The sequence below is a fragment of the Lonchura striata genome, chromosome 19 (genome assembly GCF_046129695.1).
Source record: "Lonchura striata isolate bLonStr1 chromosome 19, bLonStr1.mat, whole genome shotgun sequence".
In the NCBI taxonomy this organism is placed as follows: Eukaryota; Metazoa; Chordata; class Aves; order Passeriformes; family Estrildidae; genus Lonchura; species Lonchura striata.
Window position 1 is genome coordinate 9,706,231 of NC_134621.1, and position 22,627 is coordinate 9,728,857.

Consider the following 22,627-nt stretch of genomic DNA (forward strand, 5'->3'; position numbering starts at 1 on the left):
TTAATTCCTGTCAAATAGGAAACATCCCAGGCTAACAAGGCAGCTTTTGTCGCTGTGCTTTGAAAGCATCCAGCTCCCCTTGTGACAAATGGAAAAATCCTGTGGGAAATTAATGCCACAGCCTGCTTTATTCTGCTTCCAATAGAATTCTGTAGTACAATCACAACTTAGCCATGGATTCACTCTTTCTACTGAGGGGTGGTTAAATGCACACACCTGCTTTCAAAACCCCCAGGAAGTGTCACACACATCATTTTTAACCACAGATCTCAAAGCCACATATCTCAAACCACGTATCTCTCATACCCCTGTCCTCACAGGACAGAAATTACAGAGCTGCAACACAAAAGATCTTTCTGGCTCTGCTCCTGCTCCCAATTCCTGGATGGCTTTGGAGGGAAAGCATCCAACAATTTCACTGCTGGGGGATAAACGCTACCTGCCAGAAATTACACACAAAACTTGCCACACTGTTTATTTGATAAAGAGATCAAATCCAAGGCTGCTGCCATTACCCGAGCCTCAAGCACAAAGGCTGAGAGATTGAAACGATTGCAATTAAACCATAAACAAATTTAAAAAGGTGCTCAAAAGAACAATTTCTGTATTTTGCACATTAGTTGGTTTTGACCAAGCCTTCCATGGATCAGCAATGCCAAGCTGAGAATAATTCCATCCCTCTCACCTTGGGGTTCCCAAGAACAGCAACTCCCACTGACAGCCTCCTCTTCTGCCCCCTACTTAATTTTTTGGCTTGATTGTCCCTGATGGGCTGCATCTCCAAATCCAGCAACACCTTCTGCACCTTGAAAACACAAAAAAATACATTTTTGTTTAAAAAACCAAACCTATAAATTTTTTAAACCAGATTGTTAACAATTAACATTCACATTAACTGCTGCTGGCTCCCAGTGCGTTCTGTATCTGAACTGCACAATCTACACAAAAAGTTCAATGGTGTCTATAATTGGACCTGGATTTAAAGCATTTCATGGGTATTTTAATATTGGGAAAAATTAAAGGTTTATCCTTGTGTAAATATCTGCCTGTACCTCTTTGTCCACTGTAGCACGAAGCAGTATTTCCCTGCAAAAGGAAAATCCCTCAAGGATATTTTGATTTACACTTTAAAAACGGACATGTAAGACAACACCTGTGCCCAGGTGAGTTTACCTCTTGTATCAAATCGTTCTGAGGGATGCCCTTGATGGCAGCAAAGATGGAGAGGTTCTCCTCCACAGTTAAAATGTCGAAGTGGATGTCGGCCTGGGGGCACACCCCCGTGATCTGCCGCACCTCCAGCATCTCATCGATCTCAGACACTCTGTGCCCATAGACTGAGACAAACCCTGAAAGAAATGAACATAAAATCATGCAATGCTTTGGGCTGGAGCAGGCCTGAAAGCTCATCTCATTCCAAGCCCTGCCGTGGGCTGGTGTCTCAGGCTGAAAGGTGTAGCTAGGGGTGTATTGTATTGCCACCTGTCAGAGCTGGGGCATTATCTGGGCAGATTTTTTCATCTCTTCCACACCTAACCCTCCCTCCAGGAGATATCTTCTGTTAATGGGCTATTCATTATTCATTATCTTCTGTTAATGAGCCATTAATTATTCATTATCTCCTGTTCATGGGTCAGTGAGTGTCCCTGCATGGCTGAGAAAATTCCATCATCCATGGGGAGATGCTGTGCCCAGGGGAGGAGCCAAACATTCCTACCTGGATCCAATCTGACCTGGGAACAGCACAGCAGCCTTTGCCCCCTGCATTCCCAGAGGAGCAGCTTCCTTCCCCCTGCATTCCCAGAGGAGCAGCTTCCTTCCCCTGCATTCCCAGAGGAGCAGCTTCCTTCCCCCTGCATTCCCAAAGGAGCAGCTTCCTTCCCCCTGCATTCCCAGAGGAGCAGCTTTCTTCCCCTGCATTCCCAGAGGAGCCCAGGCCCATCTCCCCCAGCCCTGGAGCTCCAAGGAAAACTCCCCCCTTGTGCAGGATCCTGCTCCAGCAGAAGCACAGCTGGCACTGCAGGAGGGCTGAGCCCCCCTGGGATGGGGCTGAGACACCTCCCTGACCCACAGGGGGACAGGGCATTTCTGACCTTGGCACTGGTTTGTTTTCTTTTTTCTGTACTATTGCATTTGTATTTTTAATTTTCCTAGAAAAGAACTGTCATTCCTATTGTCACAAGCCCCTTAATTTCAAAATTAGAACAATTTGGAGGGAGAGGGTTTCCATTTTCCATTTCAAGGAAGGCTCCTGCCTTCCTTAGCAGACACCTGGCTTTTCAAACCAAGACAGCTGGAAACGCTCCCCTGGAAGGAGCAATCAGCAGAGAGAGCATAACAACCCTGCGAGGACAGGAATTGCTGCTTCAGATTTTATCCCAAGGAGTTTTGGTGCATGCTGGAATAAGCAGCAAGGCTCTCAGGCTTGGTTTTGCAAGCACTCACCGTCGCTGGGAGGGCAGAGCCCGCAGAGGATGTTCATCAGCGTCGTCTTCCCGGTGCCGCTGTGGCCCAGCAGCGCCGTGATCTGCCCCTCGTAGATGTCAAAGGACAAATCTGCTCCAGGGCACAGCCAGAGGAGGGGTCAGGGTGGGACCCCCACAGCCAGCTCCTGCCCCACTCAATCCCCGTGCTCACATTCCCACTCTGCCTGGGGACGTCCCACACCACTGGCGGGTGGCCACGTCCCAAAGCCACCAGAGAAAGGAGGTGACAACATCAGGGAGGTGGGCCTGGGGAGATTACATCCCTACACGGGCACTGGGAATGGGGGTGATGCCAGCAGCTTTCCTTAGGGATGAAGGGCTGGTTTTTGGGGTGCTGCTTTGTGTGAGAGAGGACACACACAAGCACATCTGGCATTCATGCTCCAGGGCCCCACCCCTCCAAAAGAAACCAAAACCAGCCTGAACTGAAACCCAAAAGATCCCTCAGCAACTCAGCCACTGCTCCTCTGCATGCCAGCAGCAGCTAAAAAGCTGAAATGTTCTTACTTCTGAGAGCCTCCACGGTTTCTCCCTTTTTCCTGAATGTTTTCTGAACACAGCTGATTCTGAAAGAAGACACGTCATGGCATAAATTATTTCAGCACCTTTACATGGCATTTTCAGTCATCAACACTCAGCAACAATCACAACAAGCCAACCAGACTGAAGTGGCACCAGATGTGTTAAAAATCCATGGGGACAAGTCAAGAGACAGGACAGGTTCTCCCAAAACTTTGCCCATCTCCACCCTGGCATTAGAAGGCTTTTCCTGGCCACCTTCTAAGGTATTGCCTGTGATGATAAATTGAATTATTTCAAATATAAGTCTCTTTCACACGGTGGAACACTGCTCTAGAGGCTTCCCAAGCTAGCAAAGGGAACAGCTATTCCCCAGCAGTTCCACAACACAACAGGAGACTCCACAGATGTGACATGGAAAAGAGGGGATAGCAGAATGGACTCCAAAGATGTTATTCCTGACAGCTCTTGATCAAAATCAGGTAAAAGGAAGCAGGTATTTTTCTTTTCAAGAGAGGTAAAAACCTTCATTCCAGCCCTGCTGTTTTGCCAAATGAAAAGAACAGCCAGTTTACCTGGAGGCACCAAATCAAGGATGGATTTTGGAAGGCTCATCACCCCAAAAATGAGGATGGTGAGTGGATTATGGAGGGTGAGTAATGGGGAGGAGAATGAGTATGAAAGCAAATAAAACTTGCACATGGAAAGATGGCAAGACTGTGTGAAACTGCTGGAGGGAAGATGTGGAAAGAACCCGGGGTGGATGAATAATACAACAACAGCCACCATGTTCTCAGGGGAACATCAGCATTAAAACTGGACTCCTGAACCTGTAGATAATGAAAACACCTTCCACTACTAAAAAAATAACTGTGTGTCTTGTCCATGTCTAACAGAAGATTACAAGAAGCACAACCCCTGTCCTTAAGTGGCTCTCCCTGGCTGCAGAGCACTGAGGATGGGGGTGAGGAGTGCAGGTTCTGCAGTCCCCGTGCTGCTGGAGCCCCAGCAATGCTCTTCAGACACCCCCGGCAGGGCAGGGGCTGCACCTGATGGCTTCCTTGCCCTGGAATTCTGCAGGCACGGGCTCCACGATCTCACTGCAGCTCAGGCTGCCGTTGGTGCTGCTCTCGTAGAGCTCCTTGTAGTTCTTCCTGTGCTTGGACCAAAAGGAGGGCTTCATGAAGAAAAAGGGCGTGCGGCGCAGGCCAAACTCCCCTGGGGACAGGACAGAAGGCAACTCCTGAGCAGCAACCACAAATATTCTGTATTATAGCCTATATTCTAGAATATTCTATAATATTCTGAAATATTCTATAATATTCCATAATAATATAATGCAAAATAATAATATAATATAATATAATATAATATAATATAATATAATATAATATAATGCAATATAATATGCAATATAATATGCAATATAATAACATATAATGCAACATAAAATAATGCAATATAATAAAACAGAATATATAATATGTTACATTATGTTATATATTACATACTATATTATATATAATATAAAATACCATACATTATACGATATATGATATATGATATGATATGATATTATAATTATGTATATGATATATATTATATATCATATAGATGTATCATATGCTATACAATATCATAGATGAACTATAATATGAAATATGGTAGATGTTATATTATGATATTTATATTATATAATTATATCATATCAAAATCATGTTATGTTACGTTATGTTATATATTACAAACCTCAGCTTTGGGCTTCCAGCAGCAACCACAAATCGTATCTATTATATTACAATATTACATAAACCTCAGCTCTGGGCTCTCAGCTCCTCCCACCGCCAGCCCACACCTGTTCCTGAGGAATTCCATCAGCCCAATTTCCATTTCAGCCACCATTCCCCATCCCCACTGCTGGCAGTAGCCACTTCTGCTGGGTATTTAAATAAATGTGCAAATCTCCTTTTATTGCAGAGAAATCCCCAGTGCTGAATGAGCAGTGACTTCAACGTGGCAGAGAGGAGAGAGGGCTTGGAGGTGAACAGAGCAGAGGGGTTAACCTGCCTTTCCTCCCAAGATTAACAACTTTATTCTGTGTTTTAGTCTCAGTTTCTTCTGCCACGGGGAGAGATCTGGAAGAGGAAGAGCAGGCTTTGATTTCCAGCCCTCCAAGAGGAAACTGGAAAGGCTGAGGTTGTAGTTAAATCAGGAAGTTTTTCCTCTACAAAGAGGGGAAAATTAAGCTTTTTAAGGCCCCCTCCTCACACCTCACACTTTTGACAGAATATAAATGATTTCAGCCAGATGTGTGAAATTCAACGTGAAAACAGCATCACCTCCTTTCTCCAGAGAATTTAGGGAGGAGATGCCACCAGCCTGGGGGGCTCAGGATTGCAGGATGAGCCTCCCAGAGCCCAATTTCTGCCAGGAACTCACCTGGCATCACCTGGTCAAGGTAAACAGCTACAAGCAGGTAAAAGATGCTGTCCAGCACCAGGAGAATCAGAGAGATGCAGAGTGGGTAAGGACCAGCATTGATGTTTGCAAATGTTGCCCCATCCTCATAATCCTCCAGATGCATGACCTGCAGGGACAGATCTCGCACACCAAAAAGGCAAAACAGCATAGCACAAAAAAACAATCCCTAAATTTGGCAAAAAACGTGGCAAAAAAACCCTAAAAATAATGATAAATTATCAAAATGGACACAAAGAATAACACAAAGCTCCTTTATGGTGCTGGATATTAAACTGCCATTTAAAAAAAGCATTTTCCCCACCATCAGATATTTTATTTTATTAAAAATATCTACTTAAAACGCTCATCAGGGGCTGTTGATAAATGGTGCATGGCTGCTGCTGCAGGGGCAGGTGGGGATTTACCTGAGCAACACCAATCAAGAAGCTGCACTGACACAAAGGGCTGAGGATCCACACGAAGGATTTGGGGAAATCCTCCAGCAGGACGATGTTGAGGCCCACAAAGCCAAAAACCAGAGTTGCCAGGAACTCCACTATCCCCACGTGCTTGGACTTCTTAAACAGAGGGGTCAGCATCAGGGCAAAGAAAACCTGAGGGCAGAGGGAAAATCAGACAGGAAAGTGCTCTAATAATAACAGTAGTGATGATAATGATAATGATATTAAAAAATGATAATAATATAGAAATTGTGTAGAAAAACTATGGGAAAATACCACAGCTGCCTCTGACCATCATGGAATTTATACCACAATATAATTTTCCTGGTGTAGTCACTACAGCACAGATTCATGGAATCATTTTCAGCTGGAAAATACTTTCAAGATCAAGTCTAACTGCTCCTCTTATCAACCCAGACAAGCAATTGGATACACAAATACATTTATGATGTGGTTTTTATCATTCTCTGACAATTTATTAGGCTCTTAGCATTAAACTCTGTAGTAACAGGAAATATTTTGAAGAGGACCTGGACTGCAGAATGGTTCTGTGGAGGGTTGAAAACTCAAAACCTGATGATTATAAACTCAGATATTTCAGGAGGGAAAAGCATTTTTCATGGCAATGGGTGACACCTGTACAACTGTCATTACTGAAGATCAAATCAGTACACAGAAGCTTGGTAAGTTTAAAAGAGAAAAAGGGCTAATTTTATTTCTGACCGTGCAATATATAGAATTCTAAAAGTGACAGTGGATTGGAGGAGGAAATTACCACCTCCCCAACCACACTGGTCAAACCAACAATCATTAATTCTCTCTTCCCACAAAGAAGAATGCAAAACAATCATTATTTACATGAGCAGTGTGCGAGAACTCCAGTAGAAATACGCAAACATCAGGAGGTATAGAAAACTTTTAAAAGAACTTTAAAAATTTAAAAGAACTTTAAAACTTTTAAAAGAACTATAAGACAAAATTTAACACTTTTACAAATCAGGGCAACATACCACATCCTAAAAACAGGAGAAAACCCAAGGAAAGGATGGGACAGCTCAGATTCCCAGCACTGCTCAACCCCCCCAGAAACAACAAATACTTGGGCAGAGGGAACAAAATCAGGGGGGAAGGGAATAAAACAATGAAACCCCCAGGGATGGGATGGCTGAGCTGCTCAGGGCCAGGAATACTCACAGAGGAGGTTCCATAGAGGAAAAAAAGGAGGAATATGACAAAGGCACTGCTCTGGGGGAAGAGGGACGAGGCCGTGGCGATCACAGCCATGAGGATGGACATGACAAAAATCAGGCTCACGTAGAGCAGCACCCAGGACAGCCTAGGGAGAAAAAAGCAGAGAAATCAATGAATCCCCAGCCACACAAACAGCAAAACCCAGCACTCTTTATTATTCCAGACAGACTTCTACCTCAAATTAATTTCTAACTCTATGTCTCTATGCCAAGAGTGCAACAAAACCTAAATAAAACATCCTGGGGTTGTTCTTGGCACACAGCGAGACCCAGGGCAGCTGAAGATGCACAGTCAGGTGATTCACCTTTATTTTTTGCATAATTAATTCCCTAGTATAGGCAAAAGAGGGTAACAGAGTCGTAGGTGTCAATAATTCAAGAAATTCTGTTTAAAATTTAATACAGGCTGCTGGGCAGGGTAATCAAATCCTGCTCTGTTGAAAAACAAAGCTGTGAGTCTGGGAGCAACTCTGATCTCAGCAAACAGGGGTGGTTTGTGTTCAGGTAGCCAAAAAAGACACATTTTCTCTAAACAACTAAAAAAAAAAAAATATCATTCCAACCACCCCAGGTGGCTTTTTCAGTGCAGATGTGAAAACCCTGCCAGAAAGGGCAAAGCAAAACCTGTTTTTATCCCCTCAGCTATCAATGATTTCAAATTAACACATCATTTGGGAGAAAAATGAAATATTCTATTGCCCAGGCCAATTTTTGTCAGGGTAAGGAAACAATTGAAGACCTGTTGCTGAGACTGTTCTGGCATGTTCAAATTACAGAGTTGGATTAATTTAATTATGTGCCAGGCTGCAGGTTACCTGTTGAGCTTCTAGGAAAGGAGGTAGCAAGCCAAAAATGCTTAAAAACCTCCATAAAACCTCACACATGATGAGGTTTAATGCCTCTAATCTGCTGTAGCTTTACATGAATAAATGCAGCAGGATTACTTATTAAAATATTCATATTTTCATGGTACTGTGTCTCTCTGTTTGTACAGAATATCTCTGTTTTTGGTTGTTTTCACTTAAAGACTGAAAACAATTTAAGAATTGGAGGGTGGGATGGAAGAGATTAACTAGAATTTTTTAATATATAATAATTTTTAAAATATAGTAATTTTTATTTGTGTATATATAATTTTTTTCTTTTCTAAGGAGCAGGTTATACCAAACACTCACATACCAGAAGGCAGTGTCATGGAGTCCCAAAATTTTCAAGAACTCCTTCAGCTTCCTCTCCTTTTCTGCCACGATGTGAATTGCCAAATAATACCCAAAGGGGGAGAATGCAATCACCAGGTAAATTAAAATGATTGCACGAGGGAAATTATCAATTTCCACCACGGCATCCTCTCCCATCACCACGGCTCTGGTCAGATCCAGCTGCTCCCAAACAGAATGGTTTGTCTTCAGCTGGAAGGAAGAGGAGGAAGAGTTATTTTGACATTTTTCCTGATTTTTCAGCCCCATCCCAACCACTCTCTGGCAGAGGGGAAATCTGAAAAGCCCAAAATCTTCCTGACCCCAAATTCCAGGCCAAAAGCAGGACTGGAAAACACCTGAATGCCTGGGGATAAAATGAGGAAATGTGGAATTTCTGTCACTTAAAGAGATGGAATTTGCTGCCACCATGAGCAGGGGGAGGAGAGGGGAATTGGGAAAATTTGCTGAGCAATAGTGACACCAAAATAAGGTAAATTCTGCAGCTCCTGGGTGGAATGGCATTTTGGGGTGAGCATTTGAGGAGGGCTGTGCTGGATGATCAGCATCTCTGGGATGCAAACGGAGGCAAAAATCCTCCTAATCCAACCCAACAGGACTGGGGAAATCCTGGGAAAACAGTCCTGGACAGAACATGGCCAAACCTGCCCCAAAAGTTCTGCCTTCTCCTCAGCTCCCAGCTGAGATCTGACCCAGCATCTCCAGGCACATTAGGGAGCCTGGGCAGCCCCTGGATCTGCCCTTTTTTGGGGTGAGGATGGGATTTTATGGGATTTTACGGGATTTTTGCAGTGGCACTTGGGCTGTGGCAGTTCATGGGGTGCTGTGGCAGTTCTGGGGTGCTGTGGGGCGTTCACGGGGTGCTGTGGGGTGTTCACGGGGTGCTGTGGCAGTTCTGGGGTGCTGTGGGGTGTTCATGGGGTGCTGTGGGTGTTCGCGGGGTGCTGTGGCAGTTCTGGGGTGCTGTGGGGCGTTCACGGGGTGCTGTGGGGTGTTCACGGGGTGCTGTGGGTGTTCATGGGGTGCTGTGGCAGTTCTGGGGTGCTGTGGCAGTTGTGGGGTGCTGTGGGGTGTTCATGGGACGCTGTGCGGTGTTCACGGGGTGCTGTGGCAGTTGTGGGGTGTTTATGGGGTGCTGTGGGAGTTCATGGGATGCTGTGGCATTCATGGGACACTGTGGGGTGTTCACAGGGTGCTGTGGCAGTTCATGGGGTGCTGTGGCAGTTCTGGGGTGCTGTGGCAGTTCTGGGGTGCTGTGGGTGTTCACGGGGTGCTGTGGCAGTTCTGGGGTGCTGTGGCAGTTCTGGGGTGCTGTGGGTGTTCACGGGGTGCTGTGGGTGTTCACGGGGTGCTGTGGCAGTTCTGGGGTGCTGTGGGTGTTCACGGGGTGCTGTGGCAGTTCTGGGGTGCTGTGGGGCGTTCACGGGGTGCTGTGGGGTGTTCACGGGGTGCTGTGGGTGTTCATGGGGTGCTGTGGGTGTTCACGGGGTGCTGTGGGTGTTCACGGGGTGCTGTGGCATTCATGGGACACTGTGGCAGTTGTGGGGTGCTGTGGCAGTTCTGGGGTGCTGTGGGTGTTCACGGGGTGCTGTGGCAGTTCTGGGGTGCTGTGGGTGTTCATGGGATGCTGTGGCATTCATGGGACACTGTGGGGTGTTCACAGGGTGCTGTGGCAGTTCATGGGGTGCTGTGGCAGTTCATGGGGTGCTGTGGCAGTTCTGGGGTGTTCACGGGCTGCTGTGGCAGTTCTGGGGTGCTGTGGGTGTTCACGGGGTGCTGTGGCAGTTGTGGGGTGCTGTGGGTGTTCACGGGGTGCTGTGGGTGTTCATGGGGTGCTGTGGCAGTTCTGGGGTGCTGTGGCAGTTGTGGGGTGTTTATGGGGTGCTGTGGGAGTTCATGGGGTGCTGTGGCAGTTCTGGGGTGCTGTGGCAGTTCTGGGGTGTTTATGGGGTGCTGTGGGTGTTCATGGGGTGCTGTGGCAGTTCTGGGGTGCTGTGGCAGTTCTGGGGTGCTGTGGCAGTTCATGGGGTGCTGTGGCAGTTCTGGGGTGCTGTGGCAGTTCTGGGGTGCTGTGGCAGTTCTGGGGTGTTTATGGGGTGCTGTGGCAGTTCATGGGACACTGTGGGGTGTTCATGGGGTGCTGTGGCAGTTCTGGGGTGCTGTGGGTGTTCACGGGGTGCTGTGGCAGTTGTGGGGTGCTGTGGCAGTTGTGGGGTGCTGTGGGTGTTCACGGGGTGCTGTGGCAGTTCTGGGGTGCTGTGGCAGTTGTGGGGTGTTTATGGGGTGCTGTGGCAGTTCATGGGGTGCTGTGGCAGTTCTGGGGTGCTGTGGCAGTTCTGGGGTGCTGTGGCAGTTGTGGGGTGCTGTGGCAGTTCATGGGACACTGTGGGGTGTTCACGGGGTGCTGTGGCAGTTCTGGGGTGCTGTGGCAGTTGTGGGGTGCTGTGGGTGTTCACGGGGTGCTGTGGGTGTTCATGGGGTGCTGTGGCAGTTGTGGGGTGCTGTGGGTGTTCACGGGGTGCTGTGGCATTCATGGGACACTGTGGCAGTTGTGGGGTGCTGTGGCAGTTCTGGGGTGTTCACGGGGTGCTGTGGCAGTTGTGGGGTGCTGTGCAGCCGCGGGGTCCCACCTGGATGATGGCCGCGTCGATGCAGGCCTGCAGCGCCGTGAAGCCCGAGCTCCAGTAGGTGACGGAGTCGCAGCTCCTGCGCAGGCTGGAGCAGGCGGCTGCGGGACACGGGGGAGCTCAGCCCGGAGCCCGCCCGGCCCGGCACCGAGAATTCCACGGGAAACCCCAAAAGTGGCTTACAGCTGCCCCACTCCCCCACAACACCACCACCAACCCCCAAAAACCAATATACACAACAAAAAAAACCAAAAAATGAAAATATGGGGTGATTTTCCAGCTTATTCCCAGGCAGGTTTACCTCTAGATTTACAATTAAATAGGGAATAACCAACTTCAGGAGCCCTTCCAAACCCATTCCACGATAAAATCCCAAATAATTGAGTTACAGCTGCCCCACTCTCTGATAACACCACCACAAACCAATATACACAACAAAAAAAACCAAAAAATGAAAATATGGGGTGATTTTCCAGCTTATTCCCAGGCAGGTTTACCTCTAGATTTACAGTTAAATAGGGAATAACTATCTCCAGTAGACTGTTAATGCCAGGCCATTCCACGTTAAAATCCCAAATAACTGAGTTGCAGCTGCCCCACTCCCCGACAACACCACCACCAACCGCCAAAAACCAATATACACAACAAACAAAAACCCAAAAAAGGAAAATATGGGGTGATTTTCCAGCTTATTCCCATGCAGGTTTACCTCTGGATTTACAATTAAATAGGGAATAACCATCTTCGGTAGACTGTTAAAGCCAGGCCATTCCACATTAAAATCCCAAATAACTGAGTTACAGCTGCCTCACTCCCTGATAACACCATCACCAACCCCCACAAACCAATATGCACAACAAAAAAACCCAATAAAGGAAAATTTGGGATGATCTTCCAGCTTATTCCCATGCAGGTTTACCTCTGGATTATTAGTACGATCTGGATTTACTATTAAATAAGGAATAAGCATCTTCAGGAGCCCTTCCAAACCAGGCCATTCCACAATAAAATCCCAAATAATTGAGTTACAGCTGCCCCACTCTCTGATAACACCACCACAAACCAATATATACAACAAAAAAACCCAAAAAAAGGAAAATATGGGATAATTTTCCACCTTATTATCAGGCAGGTTTACCTCTAGATTTACAGTTAAATAGGGAATAACCATCTTCGGTAGACTGTTAATGCCAGGCCATGCCACGATAAAATCCCAAATAACTGAGTTACATCTGCCCCACTCTCCGATAACACTATCACCAACCCCCACAAACCAATATGCACAACAAAAAAACCCAATAAAGGAAAATTTGGGATGATCTTCCAGCTTATTCCCATGCATGTTTACCTCTGGATTTACAATTAAATAGGGAATAACCATTTTCAGGAGCCCTTCCAAGCCCGGCCATGCCATTGTAAAATCCCAAATAACTGAGTTACAGCTGCTCCACTCCCTGATAACACCACCACAAACCAATATACACAACAAACAAAAACCCAAAAAAGGAAAATATGGGGTGATTTTCCAGCTTATTCCCATGCAGGTTTACCTCCAGATTTACAATTAAATAGGGATCAACCATTTTCAGGAGCCCTTCCAAGCCAGGCCATGCCATGTCAAAATCCCAATAAACTGAGTTACAGCTACTCCCCTCCCCGATAACACCACCACCAACCAATATACACAACAAGAAAAACCCCAAAAAAAGGAAAATATGGGGTGATTTTCCAGTTGATTCCTATGCAGGTTTACCTCTAGATTTACAATTAAATAGGGAACAACCATCTTCAGGAGCCCTTCCAAGCCAGGCTATTCCATTGTAAAATCCCAAATAATTGAGTTACAGCTGCCCCACTCTCTGATAACACCACCACAAACCAATATACACAACAAACAAAAACCCAAAAAAGGAAAATATGGGGTGATTTTCCAGCTTATTCCTGTGCAGGTTTACCTCTAGATTTACAATTAAATAGGGAATAACCATTTTCAGGAGCCCTTCCAAGCCCGGCCATTCCACGTTAAAATCCCAAATACCTGAGTTACAGCTGCTCCCCTCCCCGATAACACCACCACCAACCAATACACACAACAAAAAAACCCAAAAAATGAAAATATGGGATGATTTTCCAGTTGATTCCTATGCAGGTTTACCTCTGGATTTCTATTGCTATCTGAATTTACAATTAAATAGGGAATAACCATTTTCAGGAGTCCTTCCAAGCCCGGCCATTCCACGTTAAAATCCCAAATACCTGAGTTACAGCTGCTCCACTCCCCGATAACACCAGCACCACCAACACCCACATTAAAAAGGCCCAAGAAGAAGAAGGGGGTGGTTCTCAGGGTGCCCTGCGGGTACCTCTGGAGTCGCTGTAGGGGCCGGACATGGCCAGGGCGTCGCGGAAGCGCAGCTGGTAGGACAGCGAGTCCTTGAACACCACCCCCACGAAGTTGGAGGGCTTGAGGAAACTCGCCTCCTCCAGCTCCTCCTCACTCAGGTACTCCTCCGTGATCAGCCCTGGGCGCGTCACACGGAAAAACAGAACAGAAAGAGAAAGGGACATGATGGTAAAATATAATATAAATATGAAGTAAAATTATATTAAAATATAAAAAAATAGTAGAAGATAATATAACAATATAATAGGAAGGGGGAAAAAAAGGGATTTAGGGTCAGAAAAAAAAGGGATTTAGGGTGTGGATACCATCCTCAAAGTTGTCAAAAGCCACTTTTTTCATGATTTCCCGGGCCAGGGCGGTGGGGGGGGTGTAGCCGATGACAGAATCCAGCAGCACCGAGAGGTCCAGGGGACCCAGGTCCACGTTGGGCACCTCCTCGTATTTCCTGTGAGGGTGCATCATGCTCATCAGGATCAGCCAGAAGAGGAAAAACAGGGGGAAAAGCACCTCCTGCGTGGGAAAAAATGGAATATTTCAAAATTCAGTATTTCTGAGAGTCAAAAGAACTCATTATATACTCATCGGGATGAGCCGTCAACAGGGAAAGCACCTCCTGGATGAAAAAAAATGGAATTTTTTATAATTTAGTATCTCAAACTGTCAAAAAAATCTCATTATATACTCATCAGGATCACCGGAATGGGAGAAACTACAGGGAAAGCACCTCCTGTAACAAAAAAATGGAATATTTTAAAAATCCCTCCTCCTATTTCCTGTGAGGGTGCATCATGCTCATCAGGATCAGCCAGAAGAGGAAAAACAGGGGGAAAAGCACCACCTGCATGGGAAAAAATGGAATATTTCAAAATTATGTATTTCAGATAATCAAAAAAATTCATTCTATACTCATCAGTATCAGCCAGAACAGAAGAAACACCAAGGAAAGCACCTCCTGGATGAAAAAAATGGATTATTTCAAAAAATCCCTCCTCGTATTTCCTGTGAGGGTGCATCAGGCTCATCAGGATCAGCCAGAAGAGGAAAAACAGGGGGAAAAGCACCTCCTGCGTGGGAAAAAATGGAATATTTCAAAATTCAGTATTTCAAAGGGTCAAAAAAAATTTTCTATACTCATTAGGATCATCCAGAATGGGAGAAACAGAGGAAAAACACCTTATGCACCAAAAAACTATGGAATATGTCAAAATTCAGTGTTTCAAAAGTTTAAAAATACTCATTAATGTAAAAGAATGTAATAGACCTACTATGTTATATAATATGCCTAATTATAAATATATCATTACTATGCTACATAATATGCATAAATCAATAATAATAATATAATAAAATAATAATAATATTAAAATAAAATAAAATAAAATAAAATAAAATAAAATAAAATAAAATAAAATAAAATAAAATAAAATAAATAAAAATAAAATAATAATAAAATAATAATAAAATAATACTAATAATACTAATAATAGTAATAATAATACTAACAATAATACTAATAATAATACTACTAATACTACTAATAATACTAATACTAATAATACTAATACTAATACTAATAATAATTAAAAATAAAAATAAAAATATAAAAAAAATAAAAATAAAAATATAAAAAAAATAAAAATAAAAATAAAAATAAAAATAAAAATAAAAATAAAAATAAAAATTAAAAAAAAAAAATAATAATAATAATACCAGCTGACCTGCACGCTGCTTTTCTTGGTCCTGCACTTGAGCAGGCAGTTCTTGAAGAGCAGCGCCCGCGTCTGCCGCCACACTCCCGCCCCGCCGGGCGCGCCCGGGGCCATCCTCGCCGCTGCCTCTGGAGAAAAATACTGATTTTGTAGCAAATGCCAAAATAATTCCAAAGCTGAGGACAGAGACTGGAATTGGGAATGAGAGAAACTGGGAATGAAGAACGAGAGACATCAGGGATAAGGAAAATAGGCAATGAGAGAAACTGGGGATTGGGAATGAGAGAAACTAGGAATTGGGAGTGAGAAATATTGGGAATAAGAGATTGGGAATGGAAGAAACTGGGAATGGGAAAGACTGGGAATTGGGAATGAGAGAAACTGGGAAATGGGAATACAGAGAAATTGGGAATAAGAGAGATTGGGAATGGGAGATATTGGGAATTGGGAATGGGAGAAACTGGGAATGAGAGAAACAGGGAATGGAAGAAACTGGGAATGAAGAACGGGAGACATCGGGAATAAGGAAAATAGGCAATGAGAGAAACTGGGGATTGGGAATGAGAGCAATTGGGAATGGGAGAAACTGGGAATGAAGAACGAGAGACATCAGGAATAAGGAAAATAGGCAATGAGAGAAACTGGGGATTGGGAATGAGAGCAATTGGGAATGGGAGAAACTGGGAATGAAGAACGGGAGACATCGGGAATAAGGAAAATAGGCAATGAGAGAAACTGGGGATTGGGAATGAGAGCAATTGGGAATGGGAAATGGAAGAAACTGGGAATGGGAGAAACTGGGAATAGGAGAAACTGGGAATGAGGAATGAGAGACATTGGGAATAAGAGAAATTGGCAATGAGAGAAACTGGGGACTGGAAATGAGAGCAATTGGGAATGGGAGAAACTGGGAATGAGAGCAATTGGGGATCAGAGAAATTGGGAATGAAATGGGGAATAAGAGAAATTGGCAATTGGGAATGAGAGCACATGGGAACTGGGAATGAGAGAAATTGGCAATGAGAGAAACTGGCACTTGGGAATGAGAGCACTTGGGAATCCAACTGGGAATGAGAGCAGTTGGGAATCCATCTGGAATTTGGGCTGAAGATGCCTCAGGATGCCTCGGAGCCACCCCTCCACCCCAGGGCAGGACCAGCTCCAGGCCAACTCACTAGCCCTGACTTAAGCCAGGCTTATTCCATTTCTCTCCCTGTGGATCCCAATCCCAGCTGCTCCTGGGGAAGCAGGATGCCAGGCTGCTGGGGGAGCAGGATTCCAGGTTGCTGGCAGGAGCAGAATCCCAGGCTGCTGGGGGAGCAGGATTCCAGGCTGCTGGGGGAGCAGGATTCCAGGCTGCTGGGGGAGAAGGATTCCAGGCTGCTGGGGGAGCAGAATGCCAGGCTGCTGGGGGAGCAGAATTCCAGGCTGCTGGGGGAGCAGAATTCCAGGCTGCTGGGGGAGCAGAATGCCAGGCTGCTGGGGGAGCAGAATTCCAGGCTGCTGGGGGAGTAGAATTCCAGGCTGCTGGGGGAGCAGAATCCCAGGCTGCTGGGGGAGCAGAATTCCAGGCTGCTGGAGGAGCAGAATTCCAGGCTGCTGGGGGAGCAGAATTCCAGGCTGCTGGAGGAGCAGAATTCCAGGCTGCTGGGGGAGCAGGATGCCAGGCTGCTGGGGGAGCAGAATCCCAGGCTGCTGGGGGAGCAGAATTCCAGGCTGCTGGGGGAGCAGGATGCCAGGCTGCTGGGGGAGCAGGATTCCAGGCTGCTGGGGGAGCAGGATGCCAGGCTGCTGGCAGGAGCTGCGGGCAGGCAGCCAGGGCAGGCAGAGCAGCCAGCTGCCCCGGGGCTGTGCAATGGGCTGTGAGTAACCCCCTTCCCTGCTGGAGCAGGGCCAGCACCACCCGCTGCTCCTGCAGCCCATTTTAACCTTTTCATCTGCACGTGGCCTCAGGGAGAGGAAAAAGAAATGGAATTCAGAAATGGGATAACATGGGAAATGTTCTTCCCTGCACGTACCTGGGCAGCGATGGAGGGCTGGGGGCTGCAAGGGTTCTTCTCTCCTGGGTTTTGCCACCCTGACTGCTGCCTGAGGTTGGCAGTCAGGGGTCAGTCTCCATCTCCTTCTGCTTCCTCAATGTGGGAATGTTGGAACATTTCACCTGGGAAGGTGAGACAAGAGCAGGAGCTGCTCAGAGGGTGCCACAAAGCCCACCTTCAGCAACACCAGTGAGAAACTGCTGGGTGTTTGATTCTTTTCTGCCTCTGCCAAGGCCAGGATTGAAGCTCTTGGGATGGTATTTTGTGCTCAGACTCAGATGTTTATTATTTCTTGTCTAGATTACAGTCTCACAAGAGGTGAGTTCTGCAGTTCTTCACTAACAAGGCACAAAATGGCTATAACCATCTTTCTCTACAAGGCCTTTTAAGGATAAACTGTCCAATTAAGAAATGACACCTCAATTATTTTCACTTTTAACCCAATAACCAGCCACCGCTGGCTGCAATGGGGCCTTTTTTATCCAATTACACAAAACCACCCAAAACCATGGAGAAGAAGGTGAAGAAGAAGGAGCAGCCTCTGCCCTAAAACCTCCATATTGCTTTATAGATATTACTGTATTCTAAGCCCTTAAACTGTGAGTTTTCCCCCCTGTGATATCACACACTTCTATCCAAACTCCACCCCCACAATCCCAGTTCCACCATTCCATTTTGGAAGTTTCTCCACGGCCTCAGGTCAGTGCAGTGTTCTCCTGGGGGTCAGTGCCTGGCAGCACAGAAAGTCCCAAATTCTCAGTGACCAGGGTTCCAACAAGAAACTGAGTAATTCCTCAACCCTCCAGCCAAAGCACGGTGGAATTTATCCATATTCCAGCTCTCCAGCTCCCAGCAGTCCCTCCAGAGGCAGGCTGATGTTGCTGGTGCCTGTGTAGAGCATCTTTCACACACCACATGGCTCAAACTTCCTTCCCTGGCTGCATTTTAACAGGGAAATATTTTTTTTTTTGGAGCACAGACATCACCTCGGTAGCAGGACACAGGCAGTTCCTCAGATGGCAACACCACTATAAATACACAAATATTTTATACACAGAGCCTGCCTGAGCATGGGAGGGATGAGAGGAGGGAAAAGGGGATAAAAGGAACCAAATTCCCACTCCCAGACTGGCTCTGGGGTCCTTCATGGAGCAGTGATCCCATGAGGGATGTGGGATAGAATCAGTGCATGAGAATTTCTGGGAAGTATTCCCACCTCCAGCCTGGAGTGCTGCCCTCACACTGAGACTACTTCAAAAATTAAAAATAAAAAAATATTTTGCTTAAAAAAAAATCCAACTACCAAATGCTTCAACACCAAGCTATGATAGCAACCAAGCCCTGCAGGAAAAATCAGTACAACTCCTCTGGATATTTTCAGGCAAGAAATGTTTCCCAGTGACAGCAGAGTGTTTGAAAAATAATCAAAAGCAGCAGGTCTTGCTTACAGGTCATTAGGATCACTGTGCTTCTCCCCTCTGCTCACAGCAAGCCCTGCAAGTGCCACTGTTTGCACACTGCAAGAGCACTCCCAGCAACAGAAACAAGGGTCTAATCCAGCAACCCCTTCCCTCAGCCACAATATTTTAATTTAATACCAGTAATTACTGTATTTTAATCAAACCCCCAAAACTGGCAAAGACGATTGAACGAGATTCAATCACCAGTGCCAGTTACTGTTTTTCTCTAATTATTTTCTATCTACTTCTAAAACCCAAAATACTCCCACATCTCCACTGGAACTCTGCCATGCTTTCATTTGCATCAGCCAGGTTGGAGGAAGGGTCATTTGAAGAATGTTAATTAATTTTTCATATTACACCTGCCACCTCCATGAAAGCCACAGAACGATGAAGGACACTGAAGAAGCATCACTTGAACGGTGAAAAATTATATTTGGGTGAGAAAAAAAACCCAAACAACCAAAACCCTCTTTGAAACTCCAGATGCAGGGAAGGAACACAGAGCAGAAAAAGCTGCCAAGGCATTTTAATGGATTGATAGCAGGCAAAATGAAGATAGCCTCAATCTGTGAGAATCCTCCTCAGTCCAGGCACTGCCCTGTGATTTGTGCTGGGATGGGAAGTGGGTGACACACAAATGCTTGTGGGCATCTCAATCAAAGCCATCTCAAGGGAATGGCTGGGTTGGGGTTTAATTCCACCCCAGAGATGCCACCAGTGCTTTTTAAATCATGCTCAGCTGATGCTCTAAGGCCTCCCCTCCCTTCCCCAGGCACCAACCTGGCAATGGGCTTTAAAGGTCACACGGTGACAGTGCTGCACAGCACGTTTGCCTTGTCCTTCAGGCCAAAAAAACCCCAAAAAACCCCCAAAACCAAAATAAAACCAAACAAGAGGGGTGTCAGCCACAGCTAATGAGCTGTGGCTCCAGGCAAAACCAACTCATCAGTGAACAACCCCGCAGAACAGCAAGAAAATAAGATTATTGATCTTGCTGCTGCAAGGCAGCAGCCGAGGTGCTCCTGAAGCAAAACTCTGCTGTGCTCTTTACAGCACTTCAATTATTTAAACTGTGACTATAACAACACACAATAACATCAAGGCTTTATGTGGTAATTTTTAAAAAAGGGCTGCATTTTCTCAATTTTCTGAATTTTCTCCATTTTCTGAATTTTCTCCCGTATCAGCCCCTACGGGGAACACCGGCCCTGCCTGGGGCTGCGAATCCCATCCCTCCAAACTCATCCCTGTTTTCCTGCGGGGAGAAGGAATGACACGGAGCAGAGCGGGTTGGGCTGTCCCCGCACGGCTCCCGCAGCATCCTCAGCATCCCTGAACATCCCCGAGCATCCTCCTGCATCCCCGAGCATCCCCCTGCATCCCTAAGCATCCTCTGAGCATCCTCCTGCATCCCTGAGCGTCCCTGAGCATCTCCTGTATCCCTGAACATCCCCGAGCATCCTCCTGCATCCCCGAGCATCCCCTGAGCATCCCCAGCAACCCTGAGTGTCCCTGAGCATCCTCCTGCATCCTTGAGCATCCTCCTGCATCCCTGAGCATCCTCTGAGCATCCCCAACATCCCTGAGCGTCCCTGAGCATCCTTCTGCATCCCTGAGCATCCTCCTGCATCCCCTAAGCATCCTCTGAGCATCTCCTGCATCCCTGAACATTCCCGAGCATCCTCCTGCGTCCCTGAGCATCCTCTGAGCATCTCCTGCATCCCTGAGCATCCCCTGAGCATTCCCAGCAACCCTGAGCGTCCCTGAGCATCCTCCTGCATCCCCGAGCATCCTCCTGCATCCCTGAGCATCCTCCCGCATCTCCTGCGCCCCTGAGACCACCAGCATCCTCCCGCGTCCCCACCGCGCCCCAGCCCCGCGTGTCTCACAGGGAGGACACTCCTGCTCCCCACATCTCCCTTTTCCCCCGCTCCAAAGCCCTGGAAAAGCGTTTTTCTCACCGTTCTGCGCCCAGCCCCGCCGGCTCGGCTGCCCCAGCCACGGGCACCCCCGAGCACTGACGCGCACCCAGCCGCAGCCCAACTCCTCCTCTTCCTCCCCGCGCCTTCCCCTTCCCGTCCCACCCGGGCCCGGCCCCGGGACCGCCCCCTCGGAGCGGAGCCGGCAGAGCCCCGAGCCCCCGAACCCCGCCGGGACCCCCGAACCCCGCCGGGACCCCCGAACCCCGCCGGGACCCCCGAACCCCGCCGGGACCCCCCGAACCCCGCCGGGACCCCCGAACCCCGGCAGTACCCCCCGACCCCCGCCGGGACCCCCGAACCCCGACAGGACCCCCCGAACCCCGCCGGCACTTCCCGGTATCCCCGGTACCTCCTGGTACCTCCCGGTACCCCCCGGTATCCCGCGGTATCCCCCAGTACTTCCAGTACCCCTCGAGCCCTTGACCCCCCCGGTATCCCGGTACCTCCCGGTATCCCCGGTACTCCTTTCCACCCCGCCCCCGGGCCGGGCCGGTCCGCCGTGCCGGACCCCTCCCTGCTGCTGACCCTCCTCCCCTCCCGGTCACCCCCGATCCCGGGATCCCCTTCCCTTCCCTTCCCTTCCCTTCCCTTCCCTTCCCTTCCCTTCCCTTCCCTTCCCTTCCCTTCCCTTCCCTTCCCTTCCCTTCCCTTCCCTTCCCTTCCCTTCCCTTCCCCGGGATCTCTTTTTTCCTGCTGACCCCCTTGTCTGAGGACCTCCTCCTCCTCCTCCCAGGGACCCCATCCTCCAGGTGACCCCATCCCTCCTGAGGACCCTTTTTCCAGGGACCCCATCCTCCAGGTGACCCCATCCCTCCTGAGCACTCCATTCTCTGGGTGATCCATGACCCCCCCTCCCAAGGACCCCAATCTCTGGACAATTCCCTCTCCCAGGGACCTCCATCCCCCAGGTAACCACATCCCTCCTGAGGACCCCTTTTCAGGAACCCCATCCTCCAGGTGACCCCATCCCTCCTGAGGACCCCCTTTTCAGGAACACCATCCTCCAGGTGACCCCATCCCTCCTGAGGACCCCCTTTTCAGGAACCCCATCCCCCAGGTGACCCATGCCCCTGGAGGACTCCAATCCTCCAACCTCTGGGTGATCCCCCCTGCCAGGGATCTCCATCCCCCCTTTCAAGGAACCTCCCTTCTAAGGATTCTCTCCTCCGGCCCCATGCTGATGCCTCATCAGCCCTAAAATCACAAGCCAAACGAGATGAAAGTGAGGAAAGAAGCTGTTACTGTTTATGGAACGTCCTCCAGGCACACTTAGGGCAGATTGCACATGTGATACAGGGCTGTGACACTCTTACAAAGTTTAGCAAATCAGCATAATTGACAAGAGTCCCCAATTAGAAGTACACTCTTAATGAACTAATTCCCCTCTTGGTTCGGCCCCCTACTGAATCCTCCCCCTTGCTTCCAGCCCCACATTGTGTCTAAATAGATGGGAAAGTGAAATGGCCTTGGCTGGCTGAAGAAGCGAGATTAGAGCAGCATTCCAGGGATGTGTTTGCCTCACAAAGCACTGAAGTTAGCTAAGAAAATAAATGACTACACAACAATAGCCAACAGAGCCACAAATACACGAAAAATACATAAAAAGCAAATATCTTTGGGCATCAATCCCCCCTGAGGGCTTCACTCACAGGGTCCCCATCCTTTGTGGGACCACCCCTCCCAGGCTCTGCCATCCTCTGGGTGACCCCCTCCTCCAAGAGACCTCCCTTCCAAGGATTCTCTCCTCCTGGGGATCCCATTTTCTGTGTGGCCACCTCTCCTGAGGACTCCCTCCCAGGGGCCCCCATCCTCCAGGGGATCCCCCCCTTTCCAAGGATTCTCTCCTCATGGGGACCCCATTCTCCAGGTGATCTCCTGAGGTTCCCCACCCTGGGGACCCCATCCCTTGGGTGACCCCCTCCTCCAAGTGACCTCCCTTCCAAGGTTTCTTTCCTCCTGAGGACCACACCTTCTGGAAGACACCCCCTTCTTTCTGCAGCCCCCAGGGAC

At 47.7% G+C, this 22,627-nt stretch overlaps 1 protein-coding gene across 2 annotated transcripts in view; it reads right to left on the bottom strand.

Annotated features, from left to right (window-relative positions):
* Positions 1-20,680, bottom strand: part of ABCA5 (ATP binding cassette subfamily A member 5) — a 43,484-nt gene extending 22,804 nt beyond the window's left edge. For both annotated transcript variants that reach the window (XM_077787396.1, XM_077787395.1), the window contains exons 1-15: positions 20,597-20,680; positions 17,152-17,294; positions 15,143-15,261; positions 13,730-13,934; positions 13,384-13,542; positions 11,024-11,121; positions 8,356-8,585; positions 7,121-7,262; positions 5,891-6,079; positions 5,445-5,592; positions 4,055-4,223; positions 2,994-3,052; positions 2,446-2,556; positions 1,174-1,349; positions 686-805 (exon numbers count right to left, since the gene is read on the bottom strand). In XM_077787396.1, coding sequence (XP_077643522.1) covers positions 686-805; positions 1,174-1,349; positions 2,446-2,556; positions 2,994-3,052; positions 4,055-4,223; positions 5,445-5,592; positions 5,891-6,079; positions 7,121-7,262; positions 8,356-8,585; positions 11,024-11,121; positions 13,384-13,542; positions 13,730-13,934; positions 15,143-15,247 — 1,911 coding nt within the window. In that variant the 5' untranslated portion in view covers positions 15,248-15,261; positions 17,152-17,294; positions 20,597-20,680. The remainder of the gene's footprint in view (positions 1-685; positions 806-1,173; positions 1,350-2,445; positions 2,557-2,993; positions 3,053-4,054; positions 4,224-5,444; positions 5,593-5,890; positions 6,080-7,120; positions 7,263-8,355; positions 8,586-11,023; positions 11,122-13,383; positions 13,543-13,729; positions 13,935-15,142; positions 15,262-17,151; positions 17,295-20,596) is intronic.
* Positions 20,681-22,627: the final 1,947 nt, after the last annotated feature.